This window comes from Etheostoma cragini, chromosome 9 (assembly GCF_013103735.1).
Source record: "Etheostoma cragini isolate CJK2018 chromosome 9, CSU_Ecrag_1.0, whole genome shotgun sequence".
Classification (NCBI taxonomy): domain Eukaryota; kingdom Metazoa; phylum Chordata; class Actinopteri; order Perciformes; family Percidae; genus Etheostoma; species Etheostoma cragini.
This window is the reverse complement of record NC_048415.1, coordinates 23,508,756-23,533,794: the sequence shown is the minus strand read 5'-3', so window position 1 is coordinate 23,533,794 and position 25,039 is coordinate 23,508,756. Positions and strand designations below refer to the sequence as shown.

At 42.5% G+C, this 25,039-nt stretch overlaps 1 protein-coding gene across 1 annotated transcript in view; it reads left to right on the top strand.

Moving 5' to 3' along the window:
- Positions 1-438: 438 nt before the first annotated feature.
- The window catches only part of slc9a7 (solute carrier family 9 member 7), a 26,556-nt gene continuing 1,955 nt past the window's right edge, over positions 439-25,039 (top strand). The window contains exons 1-15 of the mRNA XM_034880792.1: positions 439-833; positions 5,076-5,278; positions 5,365-5,442; positions 8,007-8,083; positions 8,590-8,702; positions 9,285-9,390; positions 9,777-9,918; positions 10,056-10,161; positions 11,334-11,422; positions 12,130-12,243; positions 12,482-12,593; positions 12,709-12,862; positions 18,882-18,945; positions 19,622-19,704; positions 21,234-21,339. Of these exons, the coding sequence (XP_034736683.1) occupies positions 554-833; positions 5,076-5,278; positions 5,365-5,442; positions 8,007-8,083; positions 8,590-8,702; positions 9,285-9,390; positions 9,777-9,918; positions 10,056-10,161; positions 11,334-11,422; positions 12,130-12,243; positions 12,482-12,593; positions 12,709-12,862; positions 18,882-18,945; positions 19,622-19,704; positions 21,234-21,339 (1,827 nt within the window). The 5' untranslated portion in view covers positions 439-553. The remainder of the gene's footprint in view (positions 834-5,075; positions 5,279-5,364; positions 5,443-8,006; positions 8,084-8,589; positions 8,703-9,284; positions 9,391-9,776; positions 9,919-10,055; positions 10,162-11,333; positions 11,423-12,129; positions 12,244-12,481; positions 12,594-12,708; positions 12,863-18,881; positions 18,946-19,621; positions 19,705-21,233; positions 21,340-25,039) is intronic.

Genomic DNA, 25,039 nt, shown 5'->3' with positions numbered 1-25,039 from the left:
CCAGCACACAGGCTGGCACCAGGCAGGACTGGGGGAGAGATCATGGACAACAGGGCTCCCCCCCCCCCCCCCCCCCCCCCCCCCCCCCCCAGGTGACACTGTAGGGTCCCTGAGCAGCTCCTTCAGCAGCAGACTCATACCCATGGTTCCCTTTTGGTTCCCTTTTGGCCCCACCTCTAGCTGTGGCAAATTCCATCTAGTCTGCTTTTCTTGCAAAAGGCTGAACCTTTGACGCCCAAGCACAGCTCATGTGAGCTTCCTGTTTTGAAGTGGACCAAGCACTAAAATGCAAATTCATCAAAGTCTCAGAACGATGACTTAGCAGCTTGAAATCGGCCGATTTGGAGGCTGTGATTTGGTCTCCTGCACATGGGCAGCAGTCTCCGCAGCGGCGGCTCCTCGACTTATCCCATCGTGCAGTGTACCTTTAAAAGGTTGAGCTCGGCCGTCTACGGTCTACGAACACTGGACTGTTTTCCCAGTCGGCTCCGACCACCTTCCAGCAGTGACATGGCACAGAGGCGGTGAGCTGTCAGCAGCAGCATCCTGCACCATGGACGCTCTCCGACAGTCGAAGCGGAGCGGAGCCTTCGCCGCACTGGACACCCTGATGCCCGTGTGGATCTTACTGAGCGCGGTGTCAGGACTGAAGGCGGAGGACGGCGCGATGGAAGAACTTACCACCGAGAAGGAGGCTGAGGAAAGTCACCGACAAGACAGCGTTAATTTACTGACATTCATTTTACTGCTGACCTTAACGATTCTCACCATATGGCTCTTTAAGCACAGACGGGTCCGTTTCCTTCACGAAACCGGACTGGCGATGATTTACGGTGAGGCGCTTATTGAATACAAAGACACGTACCCACTGAATCCTTCACAACTAGCCTCCCTCCACGACCTCCTTCCCGCAGCCTTTGCATGCTTAGTCAGTGTCCCTGGTGGTTGTCCGGCGAGCAGATAAGCCCAGCTGAAGGTGGTTTGAAGCTGAACTGATGCACCGAGGCGCCTCCACCAGCTCCCATGGCTCCTAATTGGCTGGGCCGGTGCTAATTTCTAGAAGGTGCTGTGTGTCGGTTGCTCAGCCTCGTCTTCTCTTCACCAGGCTGGCTACTGCATGTGCAGCTTTATCCTTGACTGCCTGGGAATCCTTAGCCTGATATCTGAAATGTGGGCTAACCCATTAGATTACAGCGTTCGCACTAGGCCTATAGCCTATTAATTTATCTCCTATGATTATAATAAGTTATAAAATATCTTATGCAATTGTTGTTGTTAGGGTCTCCTTTTAAAATGCGTAATACAACCTATAGGGCTGGGCTATATTTCAATATGATCATTTATCGTGATAAAAAATGTCTATGGAATCATATCGTGATGAAATCACATATCGAGACATCGTGATATACTATTACGTTGTCTAAAGTGATAATAATAAGCACATACTAACTCAATCTTCCCATGAAATCTCGACGCAATATGGATATCAATATATTTGGGAAAGAATATTGTGATATCTGATTTTTCTCCAGATCACCCACTCCTATTACAACCACTATGTTTTTTTAAATTATTTAAATACAGTATTTGATACATCTTCAAGCGTTCAAAGCACTTAACAGGACAATGGGGAAAAGAGGGTAGGCCTACACATTTTGTTGAAGAAAAATATATAAAAAGCATGTTTTGCATATGTACTCACTCTCCACATTAATTGGCGGCTCAAAGTGCAGTCAACACAATACTACTGTATATGTAACCAGCATAATAATGCATTTAAAAACGATTCCCTTGGTCTTTAGTTGTATAAGGCTACAGAATCAGAAAACGAGAGGTAACAAAATCAGAGTTAGTCCCATTCATCAGTCTACTTTATTGATCCCCGATGGGGGAGCTGGGTAATCCTAGTCATCTGCATGTAGGCCTGTTTTTGTGAGTTTTATGTTTATTCCCATAATTCATCCACAGGAGCACAGGATGTTCACTGGATAGAATACACTGCTACATAGCCTGAGCAGTGGTCCATCTACTTAACTAGCAGCAGAAAGGTGACAGATACAAAGAAAAACAAAGTCGGCCTTTTATCATCTGACTACATTATGCAATAACATGACCAGTAGATGATTAATGTTGCAAGGTGTGCTGGGTAATGCTGAACTGAACTATTTCAGTAATAATGTTTCAGAACCACATGTGTATCTTTTCCATCATAGTTTATCAAAATTGTCTCAGTCGGTGTTACAGATGTCACATGAAGAACATAGACTTTGATTTGTTTTTTTTAAGCTGAAAATGAAAACCGCTGGACTAAGTATATAGTATATTAAACGTATATCATTATCTCTGTTGAGTGGTTAAAACTCCCATCCTTTTATACATAGTATTTTGGTCAACTAAGTATGATATGAATAAGTAAAAATTTACATTGTTTTAGAGCACACTGTTTTTGGACTCTCTCTAGTATAAAAGTGCTGCCAAGTGGAAACCTTGTCCCAATATTGATTTGCTGTGTAAAGAGCGAACGCTACAGGAAACCTTGTGTTTTCAGTTGGTGTATTCAGTTGGTGGTTGTGGCATGGCAATCTAGACCAATCGGTGATTCAGAATATGTTAAATGTGTTTTTGGTGTCAATTTAAAAGGAGAACATGCAGGACAAGCATCTTATCAAATGCTCCCATACCTTTTTATGTTGTCTCGCTTTGCCGGACCCTCCTCCAAAGCGTTCAGGAGGAGGGTCTGGCTAGTCCCCTAAGTAGAAAAACATGCTCTGGTTTATTGGCATTTTTTTTAAACCAATCAGTCGTCACGGGCGGGGTTAAGCTCCAGATGAAGCCACGGTGCCTCCGCTAAATAGTCTCAGGAAAGGAACTTGTTCTGGCTGAACATATTTTTTTTTGATTTGTGCAACAAAAATTCTGATTGGACAGACAGTCTAGCTAGCTCTCTGGATTTACCCTGCAGAGATCTGAGGACCAGGTAACCATAGTCCCCAGATTGGACAGATAGTCTAGCTAGCCGTCTGGATTTACCCTGCAGAGATCTGAGGACCAGGTAACCATAGTCCTCAGATTGGACAGATAGTCTAGCTAGCTGTCTGGATTTACCCTGCAGAGATCTGAGGACCAGGTAACCGCAGTCCTCAGATTGGACAGATAGTCTAGCTAGCTGTCTGGATTTACCCTGCAGCGATCTGAGGACCAGGTAACCATAGTCCTCAGATTGGACAGATAGTCTAGCTAGCTGTCTGGATTCACCCTGCAGAGATCTGAGGACCAGGTAACCGCAGTCCTCAGATTGGACAGATAGTCTAGCTAGCTGTCTGGATTTACCCTGCAGAGATCTGAGAATAGGTTAACCATCCTTATAAATCCACTGGAGGTTAGAACGCCAACACAAAGGAAGCCCAAAGCAACTAAATAGGTGAAATCCGGCTGATTTTCGGGCGGCAACGGAGAAATCCTGGAAGTGGAACATCAAGGATATAATAATAATAATAATAATTTTCATTTATATAGCGCCTTTTGAGAAACCGGAAGACACTTTACAGAAGTACTGTTTCTAAGCTAAGGGAGGTTGTAGGTTGTGGTAATCACGTGGTCTTTCAGGAGTTGTTTTTAAAGATGTCCAGGGATGTAACATTTGCAGGGAGGGTGTTGGAGAAGGGTGGGGCAGCAACACTAAAGGCTCTGTCTCCAAATGTACAGAGCCTGGTGTGGGGAATGGAGAGCAGGCCAGCGTCTGAGGACCTCAAGTTTCAGGGTGGGGTGTATGGATGGAGGAGGTCAATGAGGTACTGCTGGGCCAGGAGCATGGCGGGATTTGTAGGGGAGAAGAAGGATTTTATATGTGATGCAGGACTTAATTGGGAGCCAGTGAAGGTGGATGAGAGTATCACGACAGGGTTTTGGACATACTGTAGCCTGTCTAGGGTTTTGCTGAGGACCCCAGACAGGACTCCATTCCAATAGTCCAAATGGGTGGTTATGAAAGCATGAATGAGGGTTTCTGCTACGGAGTCAGAGAGTGATGGCCGGAGTCTTGAGATGTTTTTGAGATGAAAAAGCTGATGATTTAGGGATAGATTTGATGTCAGTATGGAAAGAGGGTGGAGTCCAGGATTACACCAAGGTTGCGGACCTCAGAGGATGGGCAGATAGCGCACCCATCAACATCCAGGATGAGATCTCTTACCTAGACTACCTTTTTATGGAACTTCCTAGTTCAAATAATAACTGCAAACCTCCCCCTGTAGCAGCTGGAAAGAACCCAAACTTTGTGAACTACTTTTTGGCCAGAAATTGAGACGGGCGGTTTCATTTTCAAGTAACAGTCAACGTTAACCCTATTTTTGTGTATGTGTCTGTGGGTTAAGCTCCTCTGTTAGGAAGTGAGTGCAGTTCTGGCAGCTTTGCTTTGCCTTGTCTTTTGCAGATAACTGCTGTCTGATCAGAGGACGTATGTCCTCTAACTCCCTGCCTCGTTCCTTTCTTCCTGGCTTTAGCTGTCCCCACGAGCTTCTGCTTTCCATCGCCCGTCTCATCCGTCTGCTCTGATGATGTCTGTGTGTCACTGCCTGTTCCCTTGGAAATGATCTAATGTTGAGCAATCGACCGGATTTTTATCTTGGTGACGTATGGGTCATTTTAGGTAGGGCTGCACAAGTATGCAAAATAAATATAACCAAACATAAAAATAAATCATAATCACACTTATTTTAAACCGTGAAAAAGCAGTTTGAAACAGTGAATCAGTTACATCAACAGTGAAAACACCTTGAACTCTGAAATTTCCCTTAATACTGCTTTACCCCTTTAACTTTTTGAATTCCTCTTCAGAACAAAACACAAAAAAGAGTTTACTTACAAAATGTGCAAAATAATCGTTTTTCTTGATTACATTGGTTTTGAGATCGCTAGGATCCAAAATCGCAATTCAAATTTCAACATTTGCACACTTCTTATTTTAGGTTATTTATCACATGCATGAGCTGAGGCCATACCCATGACAACATATCTAAAGCCATACATTTCACAACATTTTTGGTCTTTTTGTTTCTCTCCTCTGGTTCCCTAAGGTTTGCTGGTAGGTGTGATTCTGCGGTACGGCATCCCCGCCACCAGCTACCACAACAAGACACCCCCGAGCTGTTTGCTGAAGGAAGGACCTGTCAGCACCTTGCTGCTTAATGTCAGCGGCAAGTTCTTTGAGTACACCCTCAAAGGCGAAATCAACTCCAGAGAGATTCACAATGTGGAGCAGAATGATATGCTGCGCAAGGTAACAGTCAGAAAGAAACATCATACTTCAGTCCCCATCTTGTCAGATTGACCCTGTTAACTCGTTTGATTTCTCATCTTTTCCAGGTGACATTTGACCCTGAAGTATTCTTCAACATATTGCTGCCTCCAATTATTTTCCATGCTGGATACAGTCTAAAGAAGGTGAGGTGCGGCATGTCAAATTCAGGATTTGTGAGGCTGAATTTGCATGAGCCACAGTAGCTAGAGATGCTGCTGCTGTTGGCCAGGTATATATACATATATATACAGTATATATATATATATGTATATATCTGCTAATCACAAACTGCTGTCTTGTTGGACAGGTGGTAAGCTAAGAAAACCCTCATTGGCACACAGAGAGCGTTCTGTGGTTACTGAACATAATTGGCACTATTGAGGGGAAGTCCAGAGCAGATGTCTTTCATTTCTTCTCTGGTTTTTGAACTGGCAAATAAAAACTGTCTGACGCTGACAACACGAGCAGCTTCTGCTTTTGATTGTGAAAAAGCTTTGTTGTAATTGGGGAATTCTTGAGATGGCCATGTGCTTTTTCCTTTTTAATTCATCACCATATTTACAGTTTGCACTACAGCAGGTGGTCCATTTTTATTGATGAGAATTGTGGGTTGTACTAGCTCTCCAGTACAGGAACCTTAGCGCTCTGATCATTGAAATAATGGAGAATGAAATGTGTTTGCATCTGATGGTGACATCTGATCTCTGTTATAGTGAGGCTGTTCTTCAGCCTTATCCAGTTATACACTAATAAGTATTACCAAGCAAGGAGACATCAGATAATTGAGGGGAAATGGCCTTGTGCTTTGCTGCTGTGAAGAGCATCTTATAAAGATCCGACCCAGGGGTTACAGTGAAGTGGTTGAGTTTTTAATTCAGTTTGTAACCCTTCTAGCGGCGTTGCCCCTGGGATTGCAGTGTTGGTTGGTTGCAATTTGCTTATGCTATGTAGCAAACGACCTATGGCTGCAAGATGGAGGACATGAACTGTAACTTCTCTGCTGGGCATCCTGCTGGCCAATGTGCAGCTGTCGGATGGTGAGCTGGCGGGCCTCCGTGCCTGCGTCAGTCTCCAGCGGGAGCCGGTGTCCTTTCTCCAAGACCTGGCTGGATCCAGGAGTGCCGGTGCAATTCAACCGGGAGCACCTATTCCTCCTATCCCTGAATACCATGTGGAGCAGCCAGAAGACCCTCCTTCAGCGTGCTTTGGAGGAGGGTCTGGCATAGCAAGACCAATTCCTTTATGCATTTAAAATTTGAATCACTACTTAAAGAGCCTTGCATGGTCAAGCTCCAGCTTACATCCAGGATCTCTTACACGCCCACTCTTCTGGTCGCTCTCTGAGGTCTTCAGACCAAGACCTTTTAACTGTCCCCAGAACACGCTTTAAACCATCAAGCTTTTTCTGTGGTGGCTCCAAGGCTCTGGAACTCTCTCCCTGTAGCCTTGGGAGCTTTTTATTCTGTGGAAACTTAAAAAAAAAAAACTCAAGACACATCTTTTTAGACAAGCTTTTCACTAGCAATATTGCTTAGTATTTGAGTTATTATTTGTTTTTACTGTAAAGCACTTTGTGACCCTTCTTGTCTGTGAAAGGTGCGTTATAAATTAAGTTCACTTACTTACTGACTTTATGACCACAGTGTACCCATCTTTTAAAGGCAACTTCCGGCAGAAATGTGCCAAAAATCGCAAATCATCTCCTACTGAACTCAAATGTCCTCAGATCTAAATCCAATAGAGCAGCTTTGAGATGTGGTAAAGCATGAAATTTGCAACATGGATGCGCATCCGACAAATTGGCTGCAATTGTGTGATGCTATCTTGTGAATGTAGACCAAAATCTTTGAGCAATGCTTCCTGCAACGTTTGAAATTTTATGAAATGAAGAATTAAAGGGTTCCTACCCGGTGTTAACAATAAAGTGGCCGATGAGTGTATATGTACTATAGGGCTGCAGCAGATGATTAATGCCATTACAAATGAAGGAATCTATTAGTTCTTTAAAATATACCAAAATACAGAAAATGCCAAAGCCAAAGATGACCTCACACTCAACAGTCTCAAAAACAAAGGTGTTCAACTCCCAGTGATCTAGAATCTTTCTGTGACCGTTTATACTGCACAAGTATATATTAACAGGCTTTTGTTTTTCTACTCAAATTGTGTTTGGACATGGAATTTGCTGAGTCAAATAACCGGCCCCAGGAAAGAGGAAGCCTTGGAAAGGAAGGCCTGTTTTTTGTAATCATCCGTTGCAGTGGGAGTTAATTTTAAGCACAGTGGTAACAGCTTTAGAGAGAGAAAGTTGCAGTGCATGGCTCCGTTTGTGTGGCTCTTTGGTTGTAAACGTGTCGATTTAGTTAGTCATCTGCTTCAGATCATAATTAGATAGCTGGGTGTCATCTAACCGTGCTGCCACAACTATTTGACTCTTTTCTGTCATTTTTAAAAATGTATTTCTTTGACAAACCCACTCCTGACAAACCGCTGAACATGTGTTTGTGTTTCTAGCCTTGTCTGCCGGCGAGTTACTGGCCCCCCCGTGGCCGTCGCTGACCCGAAGCATTGTTGAATCCTTAAGTGTTGAAGACATTTGTCTTGTCTAAGGAAAGTCGAGTGTGTAATACTAACTTTGGACATGGTTTTGTTAAACTTGTAACCATGTGTTTTTCCTTCTCTTATTCGCCCTTTTTCCTTTTCCCAGAGACACTTCTTCAGGAATCTGGGCTCCATCATAACCTATGCCTTTCTTGGGACTGCCATCTCATGTTTCGTCATTGGGTGAGTTTTCCACCTTCTGTTTATGAGATGTCAAGAACTTAATGATCAAATCCAAATTTTGCTGCACAATTAAGTGTCTCAGAAATAGTTGCAATTAAAGATTTAATAGTCTCTTTCAATCAAATTTTAAAAGACTTTTAAAACAAATTCAAGTTTTGTATGGATTCCAGGATACAGTTTTTGGTTAAATCACTGTTAAGTGACCCAGATAATGTAGTAACACAAATACACATCCTATGGAGTAAACCTATGGGATCAAGGGCCAACAACTACTAATTAAAATTACAATTTGGCATATCTAAACAAAATCAACAATTACAAGTAATACGCCTTAAGACCTTGGCTAATGTTAGCAATTAATTGCGGTTAAGCAAAGAAGCTGCGGTTATGTATAAAGAAATTTACAGTTTGACAATTATGTAAAAATTGTTAGAGACCTGACCCTGCTGTTATTAAATGTTGTTTGATCCATAATGTTCTCCTCTCCCCTGGACGTTGGTCTCCAGGAACCTGATGTACGGGGTGGTCAAACTGATGCAAGTGGTCGGACAGCTAACTGACAAGTTCTACTACACCGACTGCCTTTTCTTTGGTGCCATCATCTCGGCCACGGATCCAGGTACGACGCCCAGACACGGCTATGTGGTGCAGTTTATGGCTCTATATAAATCAGGCCTGCTCAGTTATGGAAATAAAATCCTAATCACAATTATTTTGGTTAATCACATTATTTACCAAGATTACGCATTGACTTTTGGAATGATGTTGCATTTATTGAACTCAAATAAAAACAGTTAAACAAATCAACAGTAAAAAATCTTTTTCCATTTGAACTTTTTAATTCCCCTTAAAAAAAAGATAAAGGCCTAAAGTACAAAAAAAATTGTCTTCAAAAAATAAATATTCAAATGTTTGCTTAGTGAGTTTAGCTGTCGGGATAAGTGGACGTGTGCGTCATTCAACACAACTCAAAATAAGAGTTCAAAAAAAGTAAAAGGCTTTAATGCCTTTTTAATTGATAGGCTAGCCAGCATTGATTAGACAAGCTGTGTACTTGCAATATGTAATGTGCAAAATAATGTTTTTCACGATTACCTTGTTTTTGTGATCATTAGGTGCCAACTCCAAATGTGATTAACTGCACAGCCCTGATATAAACTAAGATGGTCGAATGATTTTCCTTTCTTTCTCCTGTGTGTAGTGACGGTGTTGGCCATATTCAATGAGCTCCACGCAGATGGGGATCTGTACGCTCTGCTGTTTGGAGAAAGTGTTATGAATGACGCAGTGGCCATTGTGCTTTCCTCGTAAGTCAGATTTCTGCCTTATCAAACCTACCCCTGGGAAACATTTTCTCCCTTCTACACCAGGTACAGCTCTCTTCCTGCATGGTTTCTTCACTCCTTTTCCCTTCTGATGTTGAAATTCAACAGTGAAGTGTGACCGAGCAGCACCACTTTGCATCCCTGATCCTTTGTGACTGACAGACAGCACTCTGCCTCCCTCTACTGGAAGATTACAAATCACCTAATATTAGATTTGTCTTAGGAAATTGACGTGTGCATTATTCTTCAAAAAGAGCCCAAATCAGACACATGTGTGAATCAATTTGAGACATCGTTGGAAAATTGTGTATTTATGTCAAATACTGAAAATCCCTGGCTCTTCATGTCTTTTTGTTTCTGTATTTCAGGTCTATTGTGGCCTACCAGCCCAGTGGAGCAAACACGCACATGTTTGATGCCTCAGCCTTCTTCAAGTCTGTGGGGGTTTTCCTGGGTATTTTCAGCGGCTCCTTTGTGATGGGTGCAGCCACAGGAGTCGTCACCGCTCTCATATCCTTCTCTAATACCTACTTTGAAGTAATAGTACATATAGAAAGTCTAGATTTCCGGATTGATTCACATTTCTTGCAACACAAGACGTGTTCTAGGATTCAAAAAAGTGTTTTTGTCTTTAACTCCTTTCCCACGTCACCAAGTTCACCAAGCTGCACTGTTTCCCGTTGCTGGAGACGGCCCTCTTCTTCCTCATGTCTTGGAGCACCTTCCTGCTAGCCGAAGCCTGCGGCTTCACAGGTGAGTAGGCTCGAGACAGCTGTGGTCAGGATGCCAAAAAGATGTCTGACTTCTACCTGACTTAAAGGCAGAGTTGGTCATGTATAAAAGCTAGCAAGATTTGAAAGTAACATCTCCTCGGGGCTCCGTCAGAGCCGATAAGTCATTGTGTTATTGCTGTCGGGGTCTAAAGACCATTTCAAACAATATATAATAAAGTGTATATTGGAAATAGTTACCAACCCTGTCTTTAAATTAATTAAATATTGTGGAGCTTCTCAGTGGTCTATGTTTAAAATGGTAGGTAAAAACAATTGTACCTACTTTAGATTCTGGAAATTCTTCAATCTCCAAAAGCAAGTCTGGTGATTTAGTATTGTAAATTGGGAGACTTTCAAGAGACAGATTAAGAAAAGAATATTCAAATTCTGAAACAGCAGAGACAGATTCACACTTACATTTTGGCCGTAGTCAGGGTCAACCTCAAAAATCTCTGGAGCCTACTTTTCCCACAATGCAACTAATTTCCCACTTTTGATTAGATCCTTCCTCTACCTGTTAAATGGCCTCCTCTGTTGAATGCCATACCAGGTTATGACACAGATTATCTGTCCAAGCAGTTGTTCCTGTGAACAGTAAACCGGCCCTTATGTGAACTGAAGTGCTCCATTTAAAAGAGAGCCTGAGATGGATGGATTGATGGTTGGATAGATGGATAGATCTTATAATTTTGATGTTTATTTAGTGCATCTATAAAGTTCATCTTATTTGGATTTTAATTTCAAGCTGTTGCTTATGCCGAATAATTTAATTATAAGCAGTTTAAACTAAATGCTGGTAAACCATCCTTAGAGAACTGAATCTGTCTGGTACACAAATGACATGTGACAGAGACTTAAGTAGCAGATGTGCAGCAGATGAAATCAACAGATACTATAATTCCCCATAGGGGATCAATAAAGAATAAAAAAAAATACACAGCCGCAAAGCAGCAAAGGACTGAGAAGCTTATCTTTGGCTCTGATGTTTCAAAATATGTGAATTGTTAATAGTTTATTGGATTGATGCAGCCCTCACTGTGCAGTGCACTCTATCTGTTTGTGTCGTTGAATTAAAGTGTGCGTGTGCGTGTGCTTGTGCGTGTGTGTGTGTGTGTGTGTGTGTGTGTGTGTGTGTGTGTGTGTCTCCCACAGGCGTTGTGGCTGTGCTGTTCTGTGGCATCACGCAGGCTCACTACACCTACAACAACCTCTCTGCGGAGTCCACAAAGCGCACCAAGCAGGTAGCATCGGACCCCTCCCTGCACACGCAGCCCTCTTTCTTTTGGACTGTTTTGAATCCCCTGGTAGTGCGAAAGCTCGGCCAGGGAGCCAGATGGCCCAGTTATCAGCCTGCTGTGACCTTAATCAGGGTTGTCCGAGGACATCCCCTCCTGTCAGGACTGTTTCCCAGAGGGGGTTCAGTCTTAAGGACAGGGTGCAGATTAGCACGTAGATGTGACACATTTGGGGATCAGTGTTCCAAGTATCCCAGCAGGCTGTTGTGACTGTGTCAAAGATAGCGCCACATGCTAATTGCAATGGCAAGGTTAAAGTGCCTTCGCTTAGATTAAAACAGAAATGGTGACAAGTCTTCTTCCTGCATTTCAATTATCGTTTGCCCTCCTCCTGTGGCTCCAGCTCAGAGCAACATAGATGCAGTCAACTATAGATATAAAACAATATGACGTCATAACTAAGGACCGTCCGCCATCTTTTCTGATGAAAAAACAACTCCCAAAACTTTTCTGGATTCTGAGGGACTAGACGAGGCGCTTAGCTCAGAGGACAAAGCAGTGCTGTGTGGGAAGCTTTCTGTTGAATTCCCTTACTGAGCCTGGACATTTTAAGGCTCTTTCTGTGGATTTTAAGTTGTGAAGTTGTATTAGTGCTTCTTGTATTTATACATTCCTAACTCAAATTCATGATGTATACTATATTTTCCATGCAGCTCTTTGAGGTCCTTCACTTCCTGGCTGAGAACTTCATCTTCTCCTACATGGGCTTGGCTCTGTTCACCTTCCAGAATCACATTTTCAGCCCTATTTTCATCATAGGGGCTTTTGTATCCTTTTGGGGCACAACAAGCATGCTTTTTTCTGTTTCCATTTAGGACTATACCTCTTGGATAGGATTATTGATGTCCCTGTAGGCGGGCCTGAGATTTGCCCTTGTTCTAACCCATATTTTCCTGCTTCACCATGAAGTTCTCACACATATTTTACTTTTGTGAGGACACCCTGCTCCCTGAATCTGTCCCGCATTTACTTGTTCAGTCAAAGACTTCTTAACCTGCCTGTCAGCTTGCCATATTCATTGGAAGAGCTTTCAACATTTACCCCCTGTCCTTCCTTCTCAACCTCGGCAGAAGGCACAAGATCAAAGGAAACTTCCAGCATATGATGATGTTTGCAGGTAGGGCGATTTTTCTCCCCGTCATCATATATTATATCAAGAAGTTGATCGATTAATCGACCTATTGTTATAGCTCTACTGTGATGGGCTGACTTTTGGGTGTGATCCTCTGCAGGTCTGCGTGGAGCGATGGCGTTCGCTTTGGCCATCCGGGACACGGCCACCTACGCCCGCCAGATGATGTTCACCACCACGCTGCTCATTGTCTTCTTCACTGTCTGGGTGTTTGGCGGTGGGACGACACCCATGCTGTCCTGGCTACATATCAGGTGACAAAACAATTTTATGCTTCTTAATATTACCCTAGCTGTTGGACAAAATGAGGCAATGTTTGACTAAATTCAGCATCCATCATAAGGGAAAACAGTTAGAATCTCCTGCTTAAGCTAACGTTGACTGGGGTCAGCCCAGTGGTCCCACAGCCCAGTGGTCCCAGTGGTCCCACAGCCCAGTGGTCCCACAGCCCAGTGGTCCCACAGCCCAGTGGTCCCAGTGGTCCCACAGCCCAGTGGTCCCAGTGGTCCCACAGCCCAGTGGTCCCACAGCCCAGTGGTACCACAGCCCAGTGGTCCCAGTGGTCCCAGTGGTCCAACAGCCCAGTGGTCCCACAGCCCAGTGGTCCCAGTGGTCCCGCAGCCCAGTGGTCCCACAGCCCTATTGTCCCACTTTCTAAGAATTTTCTGAAAATAAGGGTAACCCCAAATTGGGATCAAGTTTATTTCTAAGATTGGGATCTTAGAAATGTGGGAACAAAGGCAAGCTCCCCGTTGAACGTTAGCAGAAAAGCAGTAATCAACATCTCAACTTTTGATGGAATAATGCTATTTGTTTTGGGTAGGGTACTTTGAAATCACACATTCGAATGTATTACATTGGGAATTACTGTGTTATGTTTTCAGTGTAAAAAAATAATAGAAAGGACAGACACTGAGGAAAACAGAAATGGTGTACATTTACCTAGACACGGACTGTAAATAATCATAAGATTATTTTATAGACTAATTTGTCTATTTTATAGACAAATTAGTTAACATAGACAAAACAAGTTGGAAGAGCATATTTTGTCTGTAGATGGTGCATATATAATATAAAATGTCTGTCCAGTTGACATTATTAAATGAATCTTGTGCTGTCTGGTGGTGTTGTCCAGCAGATGGGGCCAGAGTTCTCCACTGCTGCTTACTTTCCATCTCCCATGTTCTGTCATCCAGAGCTTTGAAGTCACAGAGGCATTTGTTTCATCTTTTAAGAAATATTGGCATGGCTACTTCCCTGTCAGATTCAGCACTAACTCTTAGAATCCAGATCATTCCAGAGCCAGAGGGGAGGCTGAATCTGCAGTTGAAAGAGCTGCCACACCACAAGCTGCTTGACATGTTATCAGGGGTAAAAGTGGTGCTTTAGCGGGGCTTTTTGTTTGTATGGCTATATTTGTCTGTTTTGAGCCCAGCCTCACTTATTTGTGTCTGACCATGATGCACTGGGAGCTAGCTTCCATTTGTCATGATTAAACGGATTATCGGCTGGTTGTGTGCGACAGCAAACAGGCTCTGTTTAATATGAGTAATGCCCTCTCAGAAAAAGCCGGAACCATTATGTTAGGTGGTGGTTTAGAGCACTGCCAATATCTCTACCATTACCTCAATGCCATGGTAACCGGTGATATGTGCTGCATGGCAGGCGGGTATCAGCCGGGTTCTGCAATCGTGGGATCACTCTCTGGATATGTGCAAACGTTTTTTGTCTTTAGGGGGGACACTTGAAGTCCAGAGGAGTAGTCGGTAGACATCACATTACATAAGGCATTTAAAAATATGAAACAAAAATCCCCTGTGTTTAATACTGAAGATGAATTTGCAAGGTGTTAATTATAGTTTTTGGGACACAATGCTCTGGCTGATGAGTCAAAACGAAGAAGCTGCGATGAGGCGTGATGTGATGGAGGACTGGTGCTGGGACAGAAAGCGTCTGGTGTTTTGGGGCGCTGCTGGGTTCTGTTAGCGGGTTTTGAGGGATGGTTCGTGAGCAGGCAGGTGGCAGCTTATCACCGAGCCCGGCCGTGCAGCCATCAAAAGAGGACATCCCAATGTGCTCCGGCTGAACCAGGGAAGCCAAACTGGCAACTCAACTGCAGAAAGTTTTGGGTGCACTTATAGTATCCATAGAAACGTGTGCTGAGTGGTATAAACAGTACTCAGAGCTTAGAAATACTTTGTTTCAGTTAAAAGTCCTGCATTTTACATAGTATACTTAATGTACCAAAGGTAATCACTGTAACTTCCTGCCTTTATCTTAACCTATAATACTACATTATAATGTATTTGTTGATTGTATTAGCATTATTAACCTGAATAATAGGTTAGGTGAAAAAGTATAATACTTTGAAATGTGGAACAGAAGTATAAAGCAGAAAATGGTATTACTCATGTAAAGTACAAGTACCTTCAACTTTTACTTGTGCAGTTCTTAAGTAAATGTACTACTGAGTTTATTTAAATTCTTTATATATTGTATATACAATGACTTGGCTTGGCTTCCATTATTTTTTGTTATTTATATAGTTTTTTTTAGCTGTATGTGGCCTGAATATCAGCGGAACCTCTGCGCCAAGTCAAAGGATTATTGCATGTCCCCAGAACAGAGGACCATATTTGGTGGAAACTGTTCCCAATTACCTTTTGCGATTGCTTTACACTGAACGGTCACTGCAATCCGCTCACACTCACATTTCTGTCTAAAATACTGACTTCAACATGGCTTCTGCTCCCCTAAACGGTGTAGATAATACACTTCTATCTAATGACTAATGTGTACAAATATCTTGATTTTGAGAAATATCTTAATCCCCATTTGAATCTGATTTTAACCTCAAACCTGAGTTCAGAGATTTGTTACACTGTTACAACCATTCCAGCTCCTCATATGAGCATCTAATATGCATATTCCTTGCATAGAAGAAGCTAAATAAACCACGTAATACCTTGACTGTAATGTGCTTGATACTGAGTTTATATGTTTATGATGTGAAAGTGTTGGGGACAGCAAAGCATTGCAGGAAGAGCGACGCCAGCATGGAAAGTGGAAGTACTTCAGGTGCTGTATCTGATTGTGTATACATTTGTTTCGGCAGTAACTGGTGTTGGGGAAGTGTGTGCTTGCTTCAGATGGGACTCTTTCTTTTCACTGTTCACTTCTGTTTTTTGGTGAAGGGAAAAGTTGAGACTGTTAAGAACATGGCTTTTTTTCAGAGACTACATTGGATGGTTATTGACAGAAAAAAATCAACATAGATACGATTCTTAAGAAGCAATATTTTAGGAAAGCAGGTTTTGAAATCCACTGAGCAGAAACACTACTGCGTCACACACCAGCCACGCTGTGGTGGAGGTGCTGCCCATTCTCTGGGTGATGTGTCCACCAGTTTTTCACACAGCAGTGCAAAACACAACTTGACAGACCTGTGTGAACTGATCTGAAAAGAGAAAGGTAGAAAATAAACAGAGCTGTGCCACTAAGAGCTGTTCTTCCATGTAGCAGGGAATGCTATTTAGGATTAGGATTTTAAAGGGGTGCGGGTGTGTGGGTCTACACAGGTTCTTATCAGAGGAGGTGTTTGCTGGGGTGCGTTTGTCTCTTCTGCCCCCCCCCAGCAGTTTTGTCTTACTCAAGTCATTTCCTCACAGATCCTTCTTGATGCAGCGCTAGGAGGCTTTGCCCCTTTTTGTTTTTGCAGTTTCCTCGGCTTTCATGCAACCTCCACCCCCTAAAGATTGGGTGTGTACAAGGCCACGTCCACACCTACCAAAGCAATCTTTATTTTCTCCGTCTTCCCTAGCATCGTGTCAAGAATATTTGCGTCCAAATGGATCCCTTTGTGAAAGACTCAACACGCTACTTCATAGTTTAGGAAATTCACCAACAAATGGAGAAGAAGAGGCGGCGCGTGAAGCTTGAATACAAACAGACAGTAGATTTTATCCTAGTAACCCTGGTGGGCTCAATATCTTCTCCAGCAGGAACACAAGCATGTGGTCCGCCGTGGGGGTGGTGGTTGTTATTAGACGTTGTCGCGGGGTAAGAGCTATGGGTAAGAGGTCGGAGGCTACAGGTTGAGGGGTGTAGCGATGACATCATCGATACCCAAACGCAGCATCGCTGTCCAAACAAAGTCTCAAGGGTGACGTTTTCAATTTTTTTTTCACCAGGTTTAAAAAAATTGCGTTTTACAGGCAGTGCTGTAGGAACAGGATTTGTTTGGACGATGGGTTAAAACAATGCAAAATGTTCATTTACTCCAAAACGCGTTTCCGTGTGGATGGCCACTAAGTGTGTGTGTGTAGGTTTGAGAGGAGAAAGTCTTGCATACCCTGCTCCTTTTCAAACTGCTAAGGTGAGAAGCAGAAGGGCTGTTCCTCATTCCCTCAGAAGAGATATCGCCTCTGCGTGGCTGTCATGGAAAAGACTAAATATAACCACGCACACGAGTTCCACCTCCTACTGCCCAGTGTCCGTTGTGGTTTCAGATGGATCACCGTGAAAGGCTACACGTCTCTGCCTTGGCCTCTGTCCACCAGAATTAGACTTGACGGCTCCACTCAGAGCTTATGTGAATTAAAAGTCCCCCTGTAAAATCCGCTTGTGTTGAGTTTAATCCTTTTGGTCCGGTAAGAGAAACCGGGGGGTAGGATTATGTCCAGCTTTGACGACTGAAAATATGTGCTGAATAACTATAAAAGGAATTGGTAAATCTAACCATCAGCAGGTGGTTAGTTTTAGTTTACACTGAATAGAAACGGCTAGTAAGTGACTGCACCTGGCCAATAAAATGCATATAACCCCCCATGAAAGAACCAGGCTAGCTGCTTACCCTCCACCAGTCTTCTAATCCATACAACGACACAGGTAGTTTATTCCTACCCTCTAAAACTACGCCCCTAGCCGTGGCAGGAAATACGACCCACAGAATCATTTTGGATCCTCGTATCTGAACCACAGAATGTACAGGACCCAGTTTTAAAGAGGTTAACGTTGTGGACCATCATCATCATTGTTGTTGCTCTGTTTACCCCACTGCTCCCAGTCTTTCAGCTAAGCTATCTGCCTGCTGGCTGTGGCTTTATATTTAAAGATCTTGCAGTGGAATCAATCTTCTCATCTTACCCTCGGGAAGAAAGGGAATACGTGGTTTTCCAAAATGTCAAACTATTCCGTTAAATAGAAATATAATGAATGTATTATACACTAAAATGACTGGGACAAAATTGACCCATTTAATGTCAACAGACACTACTTTGTTCTTATATAGCACCAAGTAAACTCAAGACAATGGGTTTTCAGTACCGTGATAGAAAAAAAAACAAACAGTGGGTTACGACAATGCACTGATTGGTTTTATTTATTACCAATGTTTTTTTTACCCATGGGTAGCCTACTGGGTAGAACTAACCCAGTATTGCGTCGATGTGACATTGAGCCAAAATGGGTCCATTTTGACCCAGGGAATTTTTTCATTTTTAGGCCTTTATTTGACAGGACAGCTGAAGACATGGGGGGGGGGATGACATGCAGCAAAGGTCCACAGGTTGGAGTCGAACCTGGGCCTGCTGCGTCAAGGAGCAAACTGTATCTATATATGGCCGCTTGTTCTACCAATTGTTGGTAATTCTGGTTTAGTTTGAGGGGAAAAAATGAAAATGGAGCATGGTTTTGATGACACAGTCTTACATAACTGCGTTCCCCTATTGGTGAAAATCTAGCTTGCCTTACATTTATAGTATAGTATACACTTCTAGTTTTTTGTACTGCATCACAAGCCAAAAAGTTATTTGCTATTCCAAATCTCTCCCTCATCTGCAATACACTGAATTACACAGACTGTGAAATATCCTTGGGCTTTTCAGTTTCTTTCTGTTTGTCTTGGGTTAAATGCTAATTTCCAGCCTTTTTTTCAGCCATTATAAGGTCTAACAGTCAGAACGTTGATGTGTGAGGAATCATGTGACATGTGTCGGAGCCACAAAGAGAACAAATCTGCATTCTGCAGGTGCAGTAGCAGCATAAAGATAGAAGATTATTTCTGTTTCGAAGTGAACAGTCCAAACATCATGTTGAAAACAGCAGAGCTCACAAAAAGGGAAATTCCAAGCATAGAGTATGGAGTAAGGGCTGGAAATAACTGCTGATTGGCTTCTAACCACTTTTTAACCACATTTGTAGTGTTTGTAGTAATTTAGTTAGAGATGAAATACATTTTTAATAATTGTTTTCTACTTTGTTCCTGTGTTCCAGTGTTGGTGTTGACCCGGATCAAGACCCAGGGCCATGTGGAGACAGCTTCCAGGTCTTACAGGGGGTGAGGCTCTTATTCAGAACTTATTTAATATCCATTTTAGGTCAATTCAATTTAGTTTTATTCAATTTTAATTATAGTATCAATTCATTACATGAGTTATCTCGAGACGCTAGTCTCGCTTTGCCAGACCCCCCTCCACAGTGCTGTGGAGGGGGGTCTGGCACGTCATTCTGAAAAATATGCTTAAAACGGGTTTATTGGCATTTCTTTAAACCAGTCATAATCTTAATGGGCGCTGCTAGGCGCCGAGTAGAGCCACGTTGCCACTGTAAAATAGCTAGTGGAAGGAAGTGGTTTTGGTGGAACATGAGTACGTTCTGAAGTAGTTTTAGTCGTCAACAGAAAACTCCGATCCCGTAAGCGGAATGTCGTGGATATAGAAACAGTTTTACTTCTGCAATCGTATGTAAGTGCGGTGCAATGTCAGCAAGTCTGAAGACATGGAAATATTTTGGTTGTCAAAAACTATATGAAACAAAAAATCATTTTCTGAGAGCGATAAAATGTTTGAATAATTGAGCTTTAAGATGAGAAGCAAAACAAAACTCAACCAAAGGAACCACATTTACTGGATAAGAATTACTGCAATCAACCTGATTGTGATAAGAATTAAAATCTTTTTCATGAAACAAATCTTAATATGAAAACATGTTGATTTTTCCATGTCTTTCCCCAGGATGGCCCCCAGGCTGAAGGACAAAGTAAAACCAAACAGGAGAGTGCGTGGCTCTTCAGACTTTGGTACACCTTTGATCATAAGTATCCTTACTGGGCCCTGCTGTACAGAACCAAAGAAAATATGTGTGTGGTTTGCTTTAAAGGTAACTCATTGTTTGAACTGGTGCATGGGATGATTGTCCAGGGCTAGTTCCCCTTAGTACACTATACAACCCATCAAAGTAACAGTCACAACCAGTGTCTTTATTGGATCATCCTGGATTATGGGATTAAAATGATATACATGGATCCATCAAATTTGCTTTTGCTGCTCAGACTGATTGCAAAAACAGGCTTGGGTAAATTTGTTTAGAAGGAGGGAGGATGTGTTCTCCTCCCTCGTTCCCTCTCTCAGGAACAACTGCCTTCCCAGGTGGCTGGTTGTGTACCTGCTTTTGAGCAGAGCTGCTGTGTTTTACAGCGGGCCCTTTCTCCCTGGTGACATGTGCTAGACGCAGCTGAGGCAAGCAGAGTGGATTTCTGTCTAGTCCCAGCGCTGCGGAGGCTGAGGTGAACACACATGACACAGGGCTAGGTGCAGGGAGCGTAGGGACTTTATTTCTAGGTGGCCAACTGCGCAATGGACTGCTGATCTCAACAACTGAGGTGGATTTTTGTTCTGACAGGGAGCAGACTCCCTGCCCAAAACGCATCATAAAATGACTTTACCCTATAGCTGCTCACAAACTCCCAGAAAGCTTTCATCTACGTTTATGGTTAGTTAGTGCAGGAGGAGAACTTCTTAAAGGAGAATTCTGGTCGATTCCAACCCGTAGCTCTGTTGTCTTTAACTTTGGAGGTCTGTCAATAGAGAGAAAAACTAACCAATCCGTGCTGCCTACACCGAGTTATCCTCCTGCTAGAGTTAGCACCCAGCAGGCTTCAACTGGGCAAGTAATAAATGGGTTTTTAGTCTGAGTTTGAGATGTCTTTTCCAGTGCCTAACATGTGCAGTGATTCCTTCCAAGTGAACACGGTGAATCTGACTGCAGTAGATGTGACAGAAAGGCAGAAAAGTTGTGTTAAGCCACATGGCTGTTTATTTCCTGTTTTCCGGTGAGGTCCACACTAGTAGATTGTCAAACTCACACAATCCAGTATTCCAAAATGTATTTTATGACTATGTAGAAACAGGCTGTAACCTGACACCACAGTGGAGCCTGCAGAGCTACAAGAGTTCAAGATCTATCATGCATGTGCATAGGGAACTAAGCAACGGTGGGCTCTTGAACTCTTTGACCTGCTGCTGCCGGCCGCTCTGCTCAGGACTGACTGACTGTTTTTTTTTTTTTTTAGAGGTCGACTGCTAGACTAAGCTGTTTTGTACTGGAATTAGCTTCTGCAAACTGTGTTTTATCAGTTATTATGGGACAACTTTTTATATAATGCCTCTATAAGCTGTAACTAATGGATTTAGTAATGGTTAATAATAGATGTACTAATGCTTAATAGATCAGTAAGAAGTCAAATAAGAATGTCATAGAAGTGGGACAGCCATAGGATATGAATTATATTAACTATACTCACACTTGAACCAGCCTTTGTGTCATTGTCACTTAACAACTGCCCAGTTACCTGAAGCCCATTCTGACACACAGCGGCCCGCCTCTCACCTCCACTCTGCCCGCCTACTGTGGGCCCCTGGCGAGCTGTCTGACCAGCCCCCAGGCATATGAGGTGAGTGTCCACATGCACTCAAATAACAGTATGCACACAGCAAATACACAGTGACACTCCTACATGATGCAGGTTCATATTGTAGAAAATATTTCCACTGCATGTTATCCAGTCCGTGTCATCCCCACATCCTTCCAAGGGGCCCCCGAAACTTTGAAAAGGGATTTTAGGAAGCAGACAGGAAGCTGGATCCGTGCAAAAATTACAACAAAATGGCAACCTTACAAGCTAGCCACCAAGTCCTGTCTATCTTCCCTTCTCCTGAAGCCCTTTTAACTCCGCCTCCCCTAATTGGACCCTACCACCTGCACAGGTGACAAGAGGGTGAGCTAACCTGAGAAAGCGACACCAACAATTTGTTTCTAAAAACACCATTACATTTTCATTTTGTTATTTATCTCAAACAACCAACACAAATAAATGAAATAAAAAAGCATCAAATAAAACATAAGCAATCAGAATTGACCAAAACCATACACAAGAGTAACTGACTGAGAAAAATTCAAATTGTCAAAATCTCCAGGGTGGTTACTGGGTACAAGTGCAAGAACACCGGTACAGGCGGGGGAGTTGTAATCTACATGAGAGATTCATTTAAATTCTCATTGACATTAGATTACGATGTGCAAGTTAAATATCTCTGTCTTAATGTTTCTCTATTGCCTCGTAGGCACTTTGGGATTATAGTTTTATATAATCTACCTGCTTGTGACAGGACAATTTATGTTAATCTAGAGAAATTACTTAAAACAATCTCCCATAAATCTGTTTAGATTGTTGGTGATTCCAACATTGACTGGTTAGATATAAGCAAAAGAAAAACACTCAACATGTTGATGAGTAAGTTTGACTTCAACCGAATTCCTGAAGGTGCTACACCAAGTCTACCAGATCACACACTGATTTTCTCCAACAGGAAGGAACAAAAACTTAAGTCATAATTTCCTGGCATGTCTTCTACTTTTTTTTCTTTTTTTTAGATTTTTGGGGGCATATTGTAGACCTTTTATTTATATAGAACAGCTGAAGACCTGAAAAAGGAGAGAGAGGGGGACTGACATTGCCGGGGAGCCCGTTTCAGAAAAAGAGGGAACTTAACCTCAGAGTCAGTTACTATGGTAACTCCAGCCTGTTTCAGAAAAAGAGGGAACTTAACCTCAGTTAAGAGTCTGGGAACCCAACCTGGTCGGGAGCTGACATGGCGCTCTTCCATTTCCTCATTCAGTCTGTATCAGGCCCGTTTTAGCTCACTTTGTAATCTGCATGAATAATAAAAATACATGTTGGTTTATTAACAGACTATAAAACGTTTTTTCATCTACATGCCAAGAAGCTGGATTACTTCTCAGGGAGGTAAACCTAGGTCAGGAGATGATTTTGAGGCCCCGACTACAGATATATTTTTCATTTCCAGAGAACTACCTATTTGACTGGAATTGTTTTTCTTCCCAGTCGATCAGATATGTAGCCAACATAACGCTCTCCGTCCTCGTATCACTAACGCCAGCCGTTGTGGACACGCGCTACATCCCAGCACATCCTTTTGTTTCTTTGCAAACGGCGGATTTCTTTCCAACGCTGTTGATGCGGATCATATCAGTGAAGCCACTGTAAAGCAAAGCGCCGTCAGAAGAGTGTGACTCGCTCTCAAACATGTTTTTAATGTTTTCGTAGTGTTCCCTGGACATTAACCTGTAAGAGACATTAAAAACAAATAAATGACTATAAATCATAATTCTGTCATTGATGGTGCTGCAACTTCATAATGGGATAATATGGTTTACTACTCCGCTCGCAGGATTGCACCTGAATGTAAGGACAGGTGTAGCCTACTACCCCTCCAGTGTTCACCAGTAATACTGTAGGTAACCTGTGATTAAATATTAATTTAATACACTTTATTAGAGCTTACATATTGACTCAAGCAGCAATTTTCCAACACCGTCAGGCGCCCTGACTGGTGTACGGTTTGCACTAACGGGATCTTCCAACTCTGGAGAGTGAACTAAATCAAATGCAGTGGGATACATTTATGGATAAAGATAATGTACATGATTGTTCTGATGAATGTATGAATATAGTGGAAGGGATTTTTGGGAACAAACTCAAACAGGAAATTGTCCTTCCTTAAAAAAGTCAATTCGAGAACTTCTGAAACAAAGATATCTAGCTCTACGAACTGCGATTAGAGGCTTCTCAAATAATGACGTGGCTGTATACAAAGGTCTAAAGAAATTGTGTTACTAAAGAGATCAGAAATGCAAAAGCTGCAAATGATATCTCCGTAAATCAGAGGCCACAGGAATCTGTTCTGCAATGTGGAAGCAAATAAATAGTATAGTAAATAAATAGTATCGCAAATAAATAGTATAGCAAAACCATGAGGCAAATGATCAATTTGTCAACTACAAATTTCCAATTAGTTGATCAGTTGCAAAGGCCCTCTGTGAATACTGAAGCTTCTTCTCTCAGGAAAACAGTAATATTATCAAAGTCTTCTCAGGGCCTGCCAGTGACACACAAAGCGCAACGCTTCAGCTAGAGGGAAAAATGGACAGTTGAGAAGCTTTTTTGCATTCAAAGGGCACAAAAGGCCCTTTTCAGTGCCACCTCAATGATGATCACTGTTCTGAAAGCCTCTACGCTCTGATAATTTAAACCCAGAAACACCCACCGACCGCGCGCTCACCCTCGGACATGTTCTCCTTTTCATTTTTGAGAAATAATGGACTTGGAGGCTTTTGGCTCCTATACCCTCGTTTTCACAGCAACCCAAAAAGCCTTGCACTGTCATGTTATAAAATCTAAATTGCCTTTCTTTACTGCAAAGTAGACATACTGTAGAACGTCAGTTATTTAAATGTAGTTGTGTCCTAAGCTCCGGATCCATTAAAGCTTTCCTCTCCTGGTTTTTTGCTGTGGGTTTACCAGCTGCCTGCCGGGCGCGCCGTGAATTTAGGTGGTTGTTCATATAATCAGGACCATCCAGGGCTCTGTGTTGCCAAGTAGGGAGAGGCAGGATTAAATAAAGCTCCTTGCATGGTTTCCTCTTTCGGTCATGGATATAATGAAATGGGGGGGGGGGAATAAAATGTTTCATAAACAGGATAACTCTGGTTTCCATTGACCTCAAATTGAACGACATTTAAAATATGGTTGTAGAATATACTTTTGAGGCTCGAAAGCTTTGAAAACTAACTACCCCGCACCCTAAATGTAAGAATAAATGTAACATTGTGTGCTATAAATGAAAGACCCAGGCGTCAAGGAGGGAGGATGACGCCCATGCCACAGACTGCTGCTGCTGCCAGCTCTCTTTCTACATTAAGTTTGTCCTTATATATTTCACAAAAATAGCCATTTGTTAAGAAATGGAGGGATTCTGTCCACATACACCCTAGAAGGCTTTTAATTTGAAATAGAGGAAGTTTTTTTTCATGTCTGTGACTCGTTTGCATATAAATATGATTTTCAAAAGATCATTGTCACTGTTTCTTGTAGCTGTGAATCGCGTCACACAGAAAACGAGACAGCTAGAATCTCTAGATGTACCGCAGCCGACACAGACACGTCCCGCTGCTCACGTGGGCTGTGTGGCTGCTCCAAGCTGTGCACGTGTCGACTATAGAGTACTTGTGTGTGTGTGTGTGTGTGTGTGTGTGTGTGTGTGTGTGTGTGTGTGTGTGTGTGTGTGTGTGTG